Source organism: Vespula vulgaris, chromosome 15 (genome assembly GCF_905475345.1).
Source record: "Vespula vulgaris chromosome 15, iyVesVulg1.1, whole genome shotgun sequence".
Lineage (NCBI taxonomy): Eukaryota > Metazoa > Arthropoda > Insecta > Hymenoptera > Vespidae > Vespula > Vespula vulgaris.
Window position 1 is genome coordinate 1805164 of NC_066600.1, and position 14507 is coordinate 1819670.

Genomic DNA, 14507 nt, shown 5'->3' on the forward strand with positions numbered 1-14507 from the left:
AATCGGTCGATGTTATAAAAAGTTGAGGAAACCTATGTAAATTAATCTTTTTGTATGAAATGCTAATTAAATATAAAAATATATATTGATGCAATAATACAACGAAGAGATCACTATATTTGCTTTTTGTCTATCACGCCATTTTCATTGCATATCGATATGACAAGAATTATCGATTCGCGGTAGACAGTTCGATAGTGACATCTTCAGCCAGGAAGTAAATATTGAGTACAAATGCATCTGTGATATTCTGAAAGGATTATTGTTCATTTTATTTGGTTTATCTTTATAGAGTTTTGTTTAAATTTAAACAAATATACTTTATATTACAAGCATCCAAACACATTGTGATGGATACAAATGATGTAAGTAAAAATACGATATTTAAAAAACGCATCGAGATCAATAAAAGCATTTTAAATGTATTAAATATGGATTGATATAACGCATCATTTTTTCAATTTATATTTTTTTCAATGAAAATTAGATCAATAAGAAATATTTGATATACGTACCTTTTATAATCCTGTTGTAAAAGTAAGAAAAGATATAATTGATTTATTAATGGATCGACATTTAAAATGCATACAAAGCTCGTGATAAATAAACTCAAAAATTAAAGAGGATTAAAAGAAATAAAGAAACATCTCTATTCCAAAGTAGAAAGTGTAGTAAATTCTGATTTTCAACAAGAACGTTATATAGATTAAAGTTACAAATCTTTATATAATCTTATAATTATAAAGTCACTTTGAAATCGTATTATATCTTCTAACCTAACCCTCAATATATTTTCCATTTTATAAATTACGTATTTAATTTGTATACATTAATGTGACATGCATACCATATACGTATATATTGTTAAAATAAATTATCATGCCCTAATAACATTCATAAATTACGAATAATCGAGTATTATCTTTGGGGCAATTAAACGAATTGCAGCCGTATAAGAATTGAAATAAGTTAACAAAACTGAATATTTTTTTTGAACTTATAATAATGATGTATAGAAGATCGTATTTTGATTAAGAAAAAAAAGAAAATAATAAAAAGAAAGATTAATACGAATCACGAAAAACATTACTCTTTCTCTCTCTCTCTCTCTCTCTCTCTCTCTCCCTCTCTCTCTCTCTCTCTCTCCCTCTCTCTCTCTCTCTCTCTCTCTCTCTCTCTCTCTCTCTCTCTCTCTCTCTCTCTCTCTCTCTCTTTCTCTTTTTCTCTTTCTCTCTCAATGCCAGCTTCAGATATTTATAAAATATTTTGAAACGACGATAACATGGAATAATCGTAGAAATCTCTATAAAACGCTAAAATTTAATAGCCTCTATTGAAATTACGCGAGGCTCCATCGTAAGAGACCTGTGCGCTAAAACCATGTTTCCAATCAGCCGTATACCGTACGATTTGCATTCTGCCATCCGGAAGTTGCACGCGATATTCACCACGTACAATATCCCCGTCGCTGATGGCATTATGAGAATAGTCGTTTCCGAAGGCGTCCTCTTTTACTGCATAGTTAAAATCGAAGGGCATACCGGGCTCATGGTGATGATGATCGTGCTGCAATGTAGCAGGATTGCGTTAATTATTCTTCACACAAAAAAAAGGAAAACAATATTATATTATTTCAACATTACAAAACAACAATGTTACAACATTAAAAAAAAAAAGATATTAGTTCGTTCTAGTAGCTTTTCACTTACTCCAGGACCTACTGTATTCCCATTATTGCCCGGTTCCGGAAATATTGGAGTTGGTCTTGGTCCTGGTGGTGGATATCCATTTGGAGGTCTCGTAGGGTATTTTCCTGGTGGCTTTGTTACAGGAATAGGATATGGTCTACTTGGCGTTGGAGGGACATTAGGTCTCGTTGGTATCGTGTTAAAGGGAGGAGTCGTTCTCGTTGGCGAAAATGTTGGCGTTGGTCGGGGAGGAAAAGTTGGAGTTTTTGAAAATGGTATCGGTGGCTTCTCATACGAGTAACCTTTCGTTGATTCGGGCGGTAAATAAGTATTACGTCTTGTACCCGGTGGTAAGTCGCATATTACATTGGCTATTGATAACCAAAGTAACGTTATCTGTGAAAATAATTTTCTATTTAATATAGTCAGACACGTCATACATATATACACATATATATACGTGTATGTGTGGGTGTAGTAATTTGATAAAACAATATCTAAGAGTAATAAGATATAGGTACATATATAATGTAATAAAAAGCAGGGATTAAGCGATAAGAAAAAAAAAAAAAAAAAAAGAAAAAAAAACATAATAATGTGCCGTGAAAAGAGAGTGAAATGCGAAAACATAAAGCGAAAATACATAATAAATAATAATTGCTCTTGGCGTAACATGACATGAAACGCCTATTATAAGATCGATGCTCCACTTTCGTAATTAAACTCGACAGTGTCATCATTAAAAAAATATTCATACGTAACTCTACCTCTGTTATAGGAACACACAACTGTTATCGAATAAAAAATATTCGTCGCTTTTCCTCTTATTATTATCATTAACAGAGATCTCGATTATTTTATTATGTATGTTACTCTTGCCATGTTCCTATAACCGTTCGTATTTTCATTCATAAATATTTTCAATTATAAATACACGAATAAAGAAAGATTCATTGATATAATATTGTGGAAATATTATTTATCGAATAATATTTCACAATTTACTTAAAATAACTGACTATAATGAATATAATAATTTACTTAAAACACGATGTCAGAACTACTCTCTTTATCAATTGCAGACATCGTTTTTTGTCTTACATTTTAGCAATAGTAATTATCCAAAAGTTATCATACCTGAAGATAATACATCTTTCGATGCCACGACGTCGGTTTTGAATTGATGACTACCTTGAAAAAACGATGAAACAAGTAGTTGGAACAAGTATTAAATGATCCTAGTAGATAGTAGCAACTAAGTTAATGAGAAAAGTAATTAATAATCATTTATATTTTAAATAGAATAATTTTATAATTATAGAGAAAATCGATAATTATCTTCTAAACGAGTTGAATAAAACCTTCGATAATTATTCATTCATTATTTGAATCTTTTAAAGATTCCCAACTAATCATCACCGAATATCGAAATAATTATATAAAGTGTATTTTTATCTTTTATCGATCGATCGATCGATCATGTTGACTTTTTCATTGGACTTTTCAGGCATCCTGTGAATTCCACTTTTTTTCACTTTATCGATTAATTCGTCGATTATTAATTGCATTAAGAATTAAGTACACTCTTGGAAAAAAAAGAAAGTGCAAATTAAAAAAAAAGAAAATAAGAAAAAAAAATAAAATGAATTAATCTAATGAGATCACTACGTACCACCTAAAGCGTCACAGCTCGATTATCCATGATAACTGATATCGATATAAAAACAAAAACAAAAAAAAAATAATAAAGAAAAAAGTAAAATAAAATAAAATAAAACAGTATAAAGGAAAGAATCAAACGGCAGGATCAATCTCACATGCGTACAAGCTAAAGGGCGCACTTGAATTATAAATCCAAAAACTTGGGAGAACACTCGTGCCAGCGATTCAAACTTCGAACGAAGTAATCGATCGATCAATCAATCATTCTCGGAGGTCTTATTCGACTCTAAAATCTTTCTCTCTCTCTCTCTCTCTCTCTCTCTCTCTCTCTCTCCCTCTCTTTCTCTCTCTCGCTCTCTTTCTCTTTTGAATACGATGCGATGCTCTTACGGTAGGAATTCCGTTAGGTCACAGATACGATTACGATTTACACTTGTGCAATATAAGTGTATTGTTACAGTCCGGGCACGGCTGCGAATAGAGTCAGCATATAACTGGCCGGTATGCTGGTGCATTGCGTTTATATAGCGTGGGTCTAATAAGATGTTTCTTAGACGTGATGGAAAGAGAAGAGAGGCCCACGCAAGAAGGGGCACCTCCCTTGGTTCTTGCTATGTCTTACCTTGTCTTAGAACCTGGCAGAGATCGGACTTGCGAGAGGGCAAGTCGTGCCGGTTGGTGCGCTTCTGCAATCAAACGTGAGACAGTAGTGGTAGTTTAGATTGCGACCACGCCGAAGTCAAACTAAAATCGGTGAATGGCGGCGATATTCTTTGTAGTTGTCATACAACTCGAAGAAGGAAGATAGCCTCAGTACAAGGTTTTGATAATCGCGTAATATTTGCTTAAGATTGCTCTTAACGGCGTCTATGATTAACGAACAGCTTCACTTTTCCAGCACCTTTTCAATACAGGTAGCATCTTCGTTTATTTTACCCAGGTACTCTATCGTCCGGTTACCACGGTATTCGCGTTACTATATCAATATTTTATGTCCTATAAGACTGGTACTTTGCATCTTAGGATAACATGATCTAATGATGATACGTAAGATTAAAGGCTTATTATAGGTCAACTTGATTTATACAACCGGTTAATCTAACGTTGCCATTAAGGAAACACTTTCAGAAATTTCTTATTTTGAAAACATTTTATATTATGTATGTATGTGTATGTATGTATATGTGTATATATATATATATATATATATATATATATATATATATATATATATACACACGTATATATTGTATGTGGACAAAGGAATTTGCGATTTTCTTGTTAATCGAAGGAAAACAAGTTGTGTCCAGTTGATTATCTAAGAAAATCCATTTCATTTATTACGTGTGATATGTAGATATACACTTATGTGATATTATATGTAAATACATAGGTGCGCCTTGAAATTATTTCTGGAGAAGCTAAGAGAGATCGGATTAAACGATTTTCTTCAGATCTTACATATACAAAACGCGTAAAGGAAGAGCGAAGACATTAAACCGCATACTAGAGGTAGCAAATGATCGCAAATGCCTCGTCTAGCAGCTCTGAGGTATTTCCAAGCGGTCGCACTTCTACATATTCAACTTTATATTCAGGACGCGTAGCGCCGTTGTCGGTAGTAGAACGCTTTTGTTTGCATAAGTATTTTCCTAAATGCAACTACCTAAATTACTGCAAGTCAAATTCCGCAATCGGTGAAATGTAAAATACATTACGCTATGTTAATGTCGCTAATTATATAGAAAATATTCTTCGAACAATAAATTTTCTTTATGTTTACAAAAAATATCAAATATAGCGATGTATCGACAAACGCTTTGATAAGATAAGTATATGTACCTAGCTAAGTAAAAAAGATCACAATTGTGACTTATAATGCATAAATCTCAATTAATATTTAGCATATATATAAAAGAACAAACGTTAATTCTCGTTCCGATCTCACGTCGCGTTTGCATCATTAAGTCTCGCTCTTGGTTTCCAGTTCGACCCTTTCCCACACTATACTTGCGCTAGAAAATAAGTCTCCAATTCTTATACATGGAATAATCTCAGATTTTATAAGACTAAAGTCACAAGCACAGGCGTTGTTGCTCTTGGAAAGGTCAACAATAGAATGCTATACTTACACCAGCGATCCCAAAAAAAAGATAAGACGATCGTTCTGAGTTTCAAACGGATCCTTCGGTCATCTACCCTTGTATCTACCTTGTGTCTAACGACATTTACATCTATTCTATTGGTTCTATCGACTTATATCGACTATCAACTATACACGTAGAATCCATTTCGTTGATAAGATTTTCATAGCAAATCGACATAAAGTAGTGTTTTATTTTGATCTATAAAAAGAATCCGTAAAAATCGTCGATTTATTCAAATCGAATTACTAAAAATCTAAAAGATATATACCTATCGTGCGACAATATACTCGATATCTTATAACCCGCGTACGTTCATGGAACCATTTTTTTTTTTATCGGAAGTTTCTTATTGTAAATCAAACTGATCTCGAAGCATTTTGATATTTGCAGGAAGGCAGGTCTTCTACGTTTACGCTTGTGGTACATGGAAAAGAAGCGTTCTTTCACGCGGATCAAAGGAGGACTTTAAAGATCAAGGTTCGTTGAAACAGATTCTATTAGATTTCAAAGTGCGTGACATTAACACCTAGCTTCTGGGGATGGCAAAGTATTGTATCGCGAATATCTTGATGACCGAAAATAATGATCGAATTTCTTATTTTCGTTTAAACGTCGTATTAATACTAAGTAATTTCATAACGCATCGTTTCGACCAGTCCTTCCTCAACGCGTCTTATTGTCTGGGACGTCGATCGGGACATTCATGACATTTCATTCTCTTCGATCTTAAACTCTAAGTAAGTCGTAGAAACATTACGTGTAATTTGCATAATCCGTTATGTCCAGGGGGTAGGAGGCAAATATTCATTTATTATTCAATGCGATAAGTTCAAATAACGTAAACCCACAAATGTCTCTAAACCGTTCCGTTGATAAATTGCTGTTAAATTTTATGAATTTCTTACCTAATATATCCAAGAATCTTCTCACTCTCTCTCTCTCTACGTTCTAACAAATTGCGAGATCAATTTATAATTTAACTTTGATCATGTATAAAGAAACTAATCGATACACAGTGATAGTAACACGAACAACCCTATTAATCTCCCAAGTTGCAATTTCAAGAGCAAACAAAAAGTTGATTGATTATCCGTTTCTTTAGAAAATAAATATGGATTCGATTGAAATTATTTATAACTTCAACCTTAAGCTTTTTCGCTTGTAAATGCCTGTATGAATGCATTCATATATTAATTAAACCTTCGATTTTTAATTAGAATCATAATAACAATTCCATAGTAAATGTATTATACGTATTATATGTATGACATAAAACTATACGATTATATTATACGTTACGTTTTACGTATATAATGGTAAACGTTTTATCAAAAAAAGAAAAGAAAAAGAGAAAATGTTTTATTTGATCGATTATTTTCTAACATAGCTTTATTTTAATCTTTATTTTATTAACATCGCGAAATTACGAACGTCCTTATAATCTTATTTCTATCCTTTCTCTCTCATTGCACCCATTATTCGAAGCGTTCGTGACATTTCGTTCTCGTAACCTTAAAGTCTCCGCTCCAAGATCGTAGTACGTCTCTTGCGTGGCCCCTATTATGTAAGTGACTGGTCTAAATACGAGGAAAAGAGATGCACCTCGCATCGCGAGATCCTAAGAAGAGGTGCTCGCCTAGACATTCGAAAGGAACATGCTATCCCCATGGTGATGTTGTGATGTAATGCACAGCGAGTTTATATCTAGGAGCCTTCTTTCATTCTTTTTTCACTCCTTCGTACTCGTTGCTCACCTTAATATTCGCTTTAATTTCGTAATATACTTATGGTCAGTGTGTAACCAAATGCTAATGATTATTATTACGACATAAATGGTTGGAAAATATGTATTCCAATATAATGATTGGATTTATATAGGTATATACAGGGTGTTCGTTCAGAGATGTCCAAGAAAGTATCTCAAAGCTTGTTAAAATTGCAAGAAAATTTATTACAACAGCAATAAAATTTGCACCGCTTTGAATCAGCTTCAAATGCATCTTTCCTTTTTTTTTTGTATTTTTATAAAGTATATAATTAAAATCATATGTTAAGTATTGAAGTGATCGATCACAATTTCAAAAAAACATTCGTCAGATCGCATAATATTTTGAAGTTGATTTCGTCAAGCATGGTCATTGACCTCTAACTCGTCAAAATGCATGACTGCATGATTTGTAAATGATGTATTTGTATAGGATGAAGTATGAATTACAGTAGAGTATGTATCTGTTAGTCAGTCGTTAAGATGCCGATTATATCGCTAACGATCCATAGTAGTAATTTTTTACCACATATGATTTCGATTACAAATGATCGCTACTATATAAATATTATATAAATAAATAATCGTAAAAAGAAATTACAGGTATCCATTCAAAAAAAAAAAAATTGTGTTGACTTTCATAACTTAACAGTTTCACAAATAAAAAAGAAAATTTTTTTAGATGCACTTTGTAACTGATTCAGAACCGTGCAAATCTCTCTTACTGAACTTTTTTGTAATTTCAACCAGCTATGAGATATTTGCTCGTTACGAAACATATTATATTTAATTTTATAAAGAAACTCGATGCAAATATTAAAAGGAATATATTTCTTAATTTTTATTTCTACTAAGACCAATCAAGCAAATTATTTTCTATTTACAATTCTAAGACTTAGCTGCTACAAAATTCATTCCATTTTCAAGTGTGTACGAATTTTTTATCGAGGTACGATATTCTTGCATAATTTTCTAGAGGAATCATTTCGTTAGATGAATATGAAACGTGCACATAAATTACGGCTAATGCGTTTCAAATCATTTACTCCATAGATCATTTCGCTTCGTCATTACCTTTTCTCGCATCTTATATTTTTACAGTCCTTTAACTCATCGTCAATTTCACCTATTCCTTACTAGGTATTACCTATACATACATATACATAAATATGTATATACTTATAGATACATAATTATTATATTCGACCGATTATGCCGTTCTAGTATATTTATTTTTAAAAAATTATTGCAATTTCGTTAGTACGTGTATAGGTACAAATATATACACATGCGTATATGTATGTATATCTAACGAATGGCAACTGCTACAAGTACCTATGTACTAACAAGTACCTACGTATATATCATATATAGCCTTGAATGTATTCAAGATTTTTTTATGTTATATACTATATACTCGAAATACTATATTAATAATATAGTAATAAATATATTATTTATTGAAATGAGAATTCTATTTATTGAAGTGGAATGAATATATTAATATATTAATATCTTAGTATATATACACTATACATTAGATACTGTATATTAATGATGTATTAATATACTTTAGTATGTAATAATATATTATATAAAAGCTATATTTATATATACTATGTATTTATTTAAGTATGTGCATATAGTAATCTATTGGTATATACATAAGTATATATTTTCTTATTGCTATCATTCATGTCCATGTAAGATTATTATTCGTTTTAAAGGCAATATCATCGCGCGTAAAGTTTTAGCACGACAGTAATGCTTTTAATGTACAACGTTAGATCACGTCATGCAGTTCTTTATTGCTGATCGCAGGGTGTGAAACAAAGGTCTCTCATAGACATATCAAACGACTTTTAACGGCGTTATACGTCGTTAGAAAACAGGGCTGAAGTAATGAAAACGATCTTAGAGTGATATAAACTTTATATCACTTTCAAATTATTTTCACGAATATTTCGAATTAGAGATATCATTAGAAGGTCAGGCGAAGGTTAAAATGTCGGAAAAGAATCGATTCTTTCATCGAATCAATACGTCTCGTTTATACACGATCGATTTGACACGTTTAAGAGAAATTAATTCATATTTTATTATTAGATCGACCGATGTTTATGATACTTATTAGTGATATAATAAATATATAAATGAACAACGCGATAATATGTTTCTATTAAAAATCCCGACATTACTTAATTTGATCAATCCAATTTTGGGTGGGGAAAAAATTGTATTCGATTTTCGAATTCGTTGAATTTTTCAATCTGTATGATTCATCCTTCTACGATTATGGAATAAGGTATCGACTTTCGAGGGTAAGAAATAATTATTCGGTACTCTGGGTGTTCCGGTTTATTAATAAGATTAGAAGGATCGAAAAAAAGATCGATGTAACTATATATTCAGGTATAAAGTCGTAAAAGCTGTCAAATCGGTATCACTTAGGATCTCCAAAAGGAACGACGAAACGAGGCGATCGTTCATCGTTCACGGAGAATAATTCGAGTCTGTTCGCAAGCGATAGGGTGATCATATTTTCACAGTAAGAGGAAGAGGCCAAGTGGAACGTAGAATTCGCACGGCCGTGCGAATTGAATGGAAGGTTATGAATATCCGATCTTCTGTCGAAGCTGCGTGTCATAGCCAACCGCCTTCTTCTAACCGACGATGCCTTTGTCTGCCGCCTCATGTAACTAGGTATTCCCTCGGTCACGATGAAAGTGAAAACTTCGCTCTGTTCGTAGATGACCTACTCTTTGCCAAGAATCTGGGTGCCCCATCACACCGTGGCATTACGCGCTCTCGGTCGTCATGTGCACCGCCGCTAGGGAAGCAGTTACGATACATCTTCGTAACTTCCAATTTTATTTTACGATCTAACTGAACCAACACCTTTGCTCTCCGTGAACGATTCCATTTTAATTGGATTACATACACCTAGATGATCCAAAAAAAAAAGAAAAGAAAGGCAATTTTTGTAATTTCTTTTTTCGCATTTCGTAGGGTTTGCGTTGATCCAAATCGAATTAGTAATTTTGTAAATATTTCCAACTTTGCAAAATAGACAGCTTTTTATTTACTTTTCTTTTTTTTGATATTATCATTTTATCTTGTGCATTATCATCTATTAGTATCCATCACTTTTCTTTTGTTCATAAAACATTTAATCTTATAGTGATCGGAGGATCGTTAAATCGATCGAGCAGTACTACTGACAATGAGTAGTAACGAGTCGAGCGATGATTCAGTGCTGTAGCACCGATAGCCAGTCGAGCGGGACTCATTATTTCAACCATAACTCCCAAGATATGTTAAAATACAATCTCGATCATAGCAGCGACGCTTGATTATACGACAGAAGAAGATATGCATATGTTGAAAATGTTAAGGACGCATCTATCCTTTTTAATTAACTAAACAGAAAAGTTCAAGATATTTTCCTTTTAACTTTTTTCTTATCAAACTGTAAAAGTTCAAAAATCTTTCAAATGCGTTCTTTTGTAATTTACATAAAAATATCAAAAGTTGATAACAGTTGTAATATTATAAGATGAATTCGACTAGATCAGAAATTATAATGTACTTGAAATTTTGTGTATGAAACTATTTTTTTCTTTTTATATATATATTATATTACTCTTTAAATTCTTTTAATCTAATCACCTAAAAATATCAGGGCGGATCTGAGATAAATCAAAATGTATTTGCGTTTAAATATTAATAAGAAAGATAATAAGACAAGATCTGAGAAAAAAAAGTAGAACCAACTCGGTATTTTATCCAGTATGTCTTAACGTTCTTCGCTGTTGCAAAATCTCATTTGTTGCATGTCTCGACTGGAGGTTGGCTAAAGAGTGATCCGTCTTGAGAATGGACTGACAAAACGTTTCCGTGGTTTGCCGTAATAGTGGAAAAATAAGATACATACGCAGAAGAGCCAACATAATGCATTACTTCAATCTATCTTTATCGAAACTTTGACTACTATAAAAAGTTAATCGTTTGATAGAAAATAGTAAACTTTTATAATCCACTTCATTTTTCTTTATTGTGCATAAATTTAACAATTTGAATGAAATCAATGAAAAACAATAATAAAATTAGAAAGGCAAATAAAGTGTTGTAAATAAAATAAAATAAAAGTTGACGAATTGTTTAATTGAATTGAATTGAAAAAACATAAAGTAAAGAAAAAAAATGTAGAAACTTCATTGTCTTAAATATGAATATAGTGGGAACAATTCGAGCTACAGAATAACGTGAATTAAACGTATGGATTGTAAATCTATATAAAAGAATGTCTTCTTTACTCGACTTGACCCTCAAAAGTTGAGTAAGAAATTCATGTCTTCGTCCTCCCACGCACCGGAATTATCTTAGAGAATGAAAATACACTCTATGTACCTATATAAAGAGGCTATCGATACTACTTAATATCTTGAGTATAAAACAAATGTTTTTAATACAAATTTTTGATTGCAATAAGGAGAATGAAACATTTAAAATACATTACTTATACAAGAGAATATGTGAGTTCTCGATATTTCAATAGACTATCTAATAGTAATCTCATAATACATTTGTTATTATAATGAACACATAGAGAAAAAAATCTTTTTGTCTATTTTCAATTTGTATATCTTTAATAAAAATTTAAATTTTATAAAATATAAATGTTTCTCATTAAAGAATGATTATGGTTGAAATATATATAATTAAATAATATTAAATTAAATTATTTTTAATATATCTTAAATGTGCAAATATCTATAGATTTATTGCAGAGGAATGTCTTCTTTACTCGACTTGACCCTCAAAGTTGAGTAAGAAATTCAAGTCTTTGTCCTCCCACGTACCAACTAACGTATAGTACGATATATACGTATGTATATATGTAGGTACATACTACTGTCTCTACTTGATGGACTACGCACACGGATGAATAACCCACACAGAAAGTGAAGGAAAAGGATGATAGTTGCGGTTTACCCAGAAGGACGGGAACCGTCATTTTGATCCATACCAACACTTATATGAGAAACTTATGGTTTACTCGCAATGCGATAGTATCCCCGTTATTTTTCATCCCGACTTTTTGATCTTACGATAAATTTTGGCAAGACCTTTTTAAAAATCCACGACTTTATTATTATCTCGTTTCTTTTTTTTCGAAGTAAAAGAAAATAATATATTTATATATATCCATTGTTTATTAATAATAAAATTTCGGATAATATTAACAATCTGTTTCTAGATAGAAATTTTTATATTTCATTGGGCAACAAGAAATCTTTTAAAAAATATATTTCGTATTTTATATTGCTATTACAAACGATTATTTTTAGGAATTCTCGACATAATTCACATAGAATTATGTTCATTGTATCGTAAGAAGAAAAAAAAAAGAAAAGAAATATTACTTTTGTAACACAATATATCCGTTACACGAGAAACCAGTTAGAAGATAAAAATTCACCTTGATCCTTTGATGCAGCTTCTCAACCCGTCTAAGTAATATTAACTCGATGTGTTTATGTCATTGTTATGTAACACTTAACGCATAGTAAAGAGAAAAAAAATAAAATTGTTCCTCAGCGCGATATCCCTTCACGATAGCGAACCTTTCGAGATCACAATGTGCCATAATATCGCGTAACAAAGTTGTATGTATATATGTATGTGCCAAATTGAATGAAATATCAAATTATTCCCATCGCTTATGAGGAAATCAAGGGGAACTCCATTTCGTCATAACGAACAAAGAACGTAACGAACGGGACGTCCGGTAAATTTTTACGAGATCGCATCTGCTATTAATACACAGTGGGATAATGCCGATTGCATAAATAACATGCAAAGTAGTTTCGACATGATACGCCATGTTGGCCAAAACCTAAGTCCATTTGTATTCTTTATTAGTTTTTAGGTACGACCACAGGGAGTGTCCTAAGTGATAACCATCCTGAAGAACGTATACTTGCTGTACAACTTTAGAGAAAAAATACAATATTTTAATCTTGACTGTAGCAACAAATTGGCTGAGTCAAATATTTAACAAGATATTTTATATAATTTGTTTACTATTATGGAAATTGCTGTTTTAATTGATAGTTGAAAAATTGTCAAAGTGAATCCTACGACGTCTGTTTAAATAGAAGATAATTTAATATTAAATATTCACTTTCTATGATCGTTCTCGTTGATATCACATCGATGAAATCAAATAAAGAGCGAAACTTGTCTCTTATAGATCTCAGTGACTGTTAATGCTTACGATCTGATTATCGAATCACTACAGACGCATAATCGCGACGTTGTAACAATGGAACGTAATTTCAATCGATTAATTCGACCGATTGTAGCCTTTAACGAGTTAAACTCGAGACGAATACTAATTCGTTTACTATCGATCTCATTCTAAGACCTTTTGAAAATGAATAAGAAAATATTATTCCATAACATACTTCCAATAAGACGATTACTATCCCCTTCTCCGTTTTCATTTTTATAAAAAGTTAATTACTCTTCTATCGCTTTAGTCTTCATAATGATCTTCGATTTTTTAAATTAGTACGTATCCGTATCGTTTTTAATTTCTCATTACAAAGAATGCTGACCGCGATCAATAATCGCAACCACGTATAACGCCTACTGTAACCTGGTTGGCATCTTGCAATTTATACTCTCTCCCGATGATGCCAGTGATGTTGTATGTATATATATACTTACAATTAGAATCTGGCATTCATTCTCGAACATTTCTCCTTTTATTGTACTATATCGCGACAGTATTGTACGATGAAAGAATTTTTATGAACGTCGTTTAATTATTCTACAGAATAGAAAATAAAATTTGATTTATCTCAAAGTATTAATCAATCTAAAGCCCTTAACAAGTATAATACATCGTAATTTACTCAACAAATTTTTATATGTTTTTCTCTATATTTTTGTTTAGAAAAAAAAAAACATTTTTTTACGTAGATGAAAACATGTCAAGTTTCTCAAAACGTGACATGACATGTGTCGCAATGTACGACGAATTAATAGGTATATTGTACGAAATTGTAGAAGACTATTTATTGATTTTTCCTGCCGAAACAACAATCATATCAATTAGCAAACGTATAATTCATGATAGGACGCAAGTGCCATATATACGTAATTGCGATTGATATCACAAGGATATCGATAAACCGTAAAGTAGAATGTGTTAGCTGACGTTACTCTGTCAGTCTG

General features: G+C 31.8%; 1 protein-coding gene and 1 long non-coding RNA gene across 6 annotated transcripts; one reads left to right on the top strand and one right to left on the bottom strand.

Annotated features, from left to right (window-relative positions):
• Positions 1–14: 14 nt before the first annotated feature.
• Positions 15–11917, top strand: LOC127069585 (uncharacterized). Its single transcript, XR_007783629.1, has 3 exons — positions 15–365; positions 5888–5974; positions 10444–11917. It is a non-coding gene; the product is annotated as an uncharacterized LOC127069585 (long non-coding RNA).
• Positions 1099–4294, bottom strand: LOC127069583 (uncharacterized). 5 transcript variants are annotated; one of them, XM_051006735.1, is made up of 4 exons: positions 3973–4294; positions 2826–2879; positions 1710–2084; positions 1099–1566 (listed from the first exon to the last, which is right to left on the bottom strand). In XM_051006735.1, exons 2-4 carry the CDS (start codon positions 2838–2840, stop codon positions 1321–1323), a joined length of 636 nt encoding a protein of 211 aa, XP_050862692.1. In that variant the 5' UTR covers positions 2841–2879; positions 3973–4294; the 3' UTR covers positions 1099–1320. The 5 variants fall into 5 exon arrangements, with proteins under 5 accessions (XP_050862692.1, XP_050862689.1, XP_050862690.1 ...); XM_051006732.1 differs by lacking the exon at positions 3973–4294 and adding an exon at positions 3741–3904 and having other exon boundaries at positions 2826–2943; XM_051006733.1 differs by lacking the exon at positions 3973–4294 and adding an exon at positions 3741–3833.
• Positions 11918–14507: the final 2590 nt, after the last annotated feature.

Excerpts from the sequence above, each read along its gene's own strand:
- LOC127069583 (XM_051006732.1), bottom strand. The coding sequence starts at position 3,865 with ATGCACCAGCATACCGGCCAGTTATATGCTGACTCTATTCGCAGCCGT. Across the intron at positions 2,944-3,740 it reads GACCTAACGGAATTCCTACC|TTGCTACTATCTACTAGGAT; the intron begins GTAAGAGCATCG and ends TCATTAACTTAG. Across the intron at positions 1,567-1,709 it reads GGAATACAGTAGGTCCTGGA|CACGATCATCATCACCATGA; the intron begins GTAAGTGAAAAG and ends GCTACATTGCAG.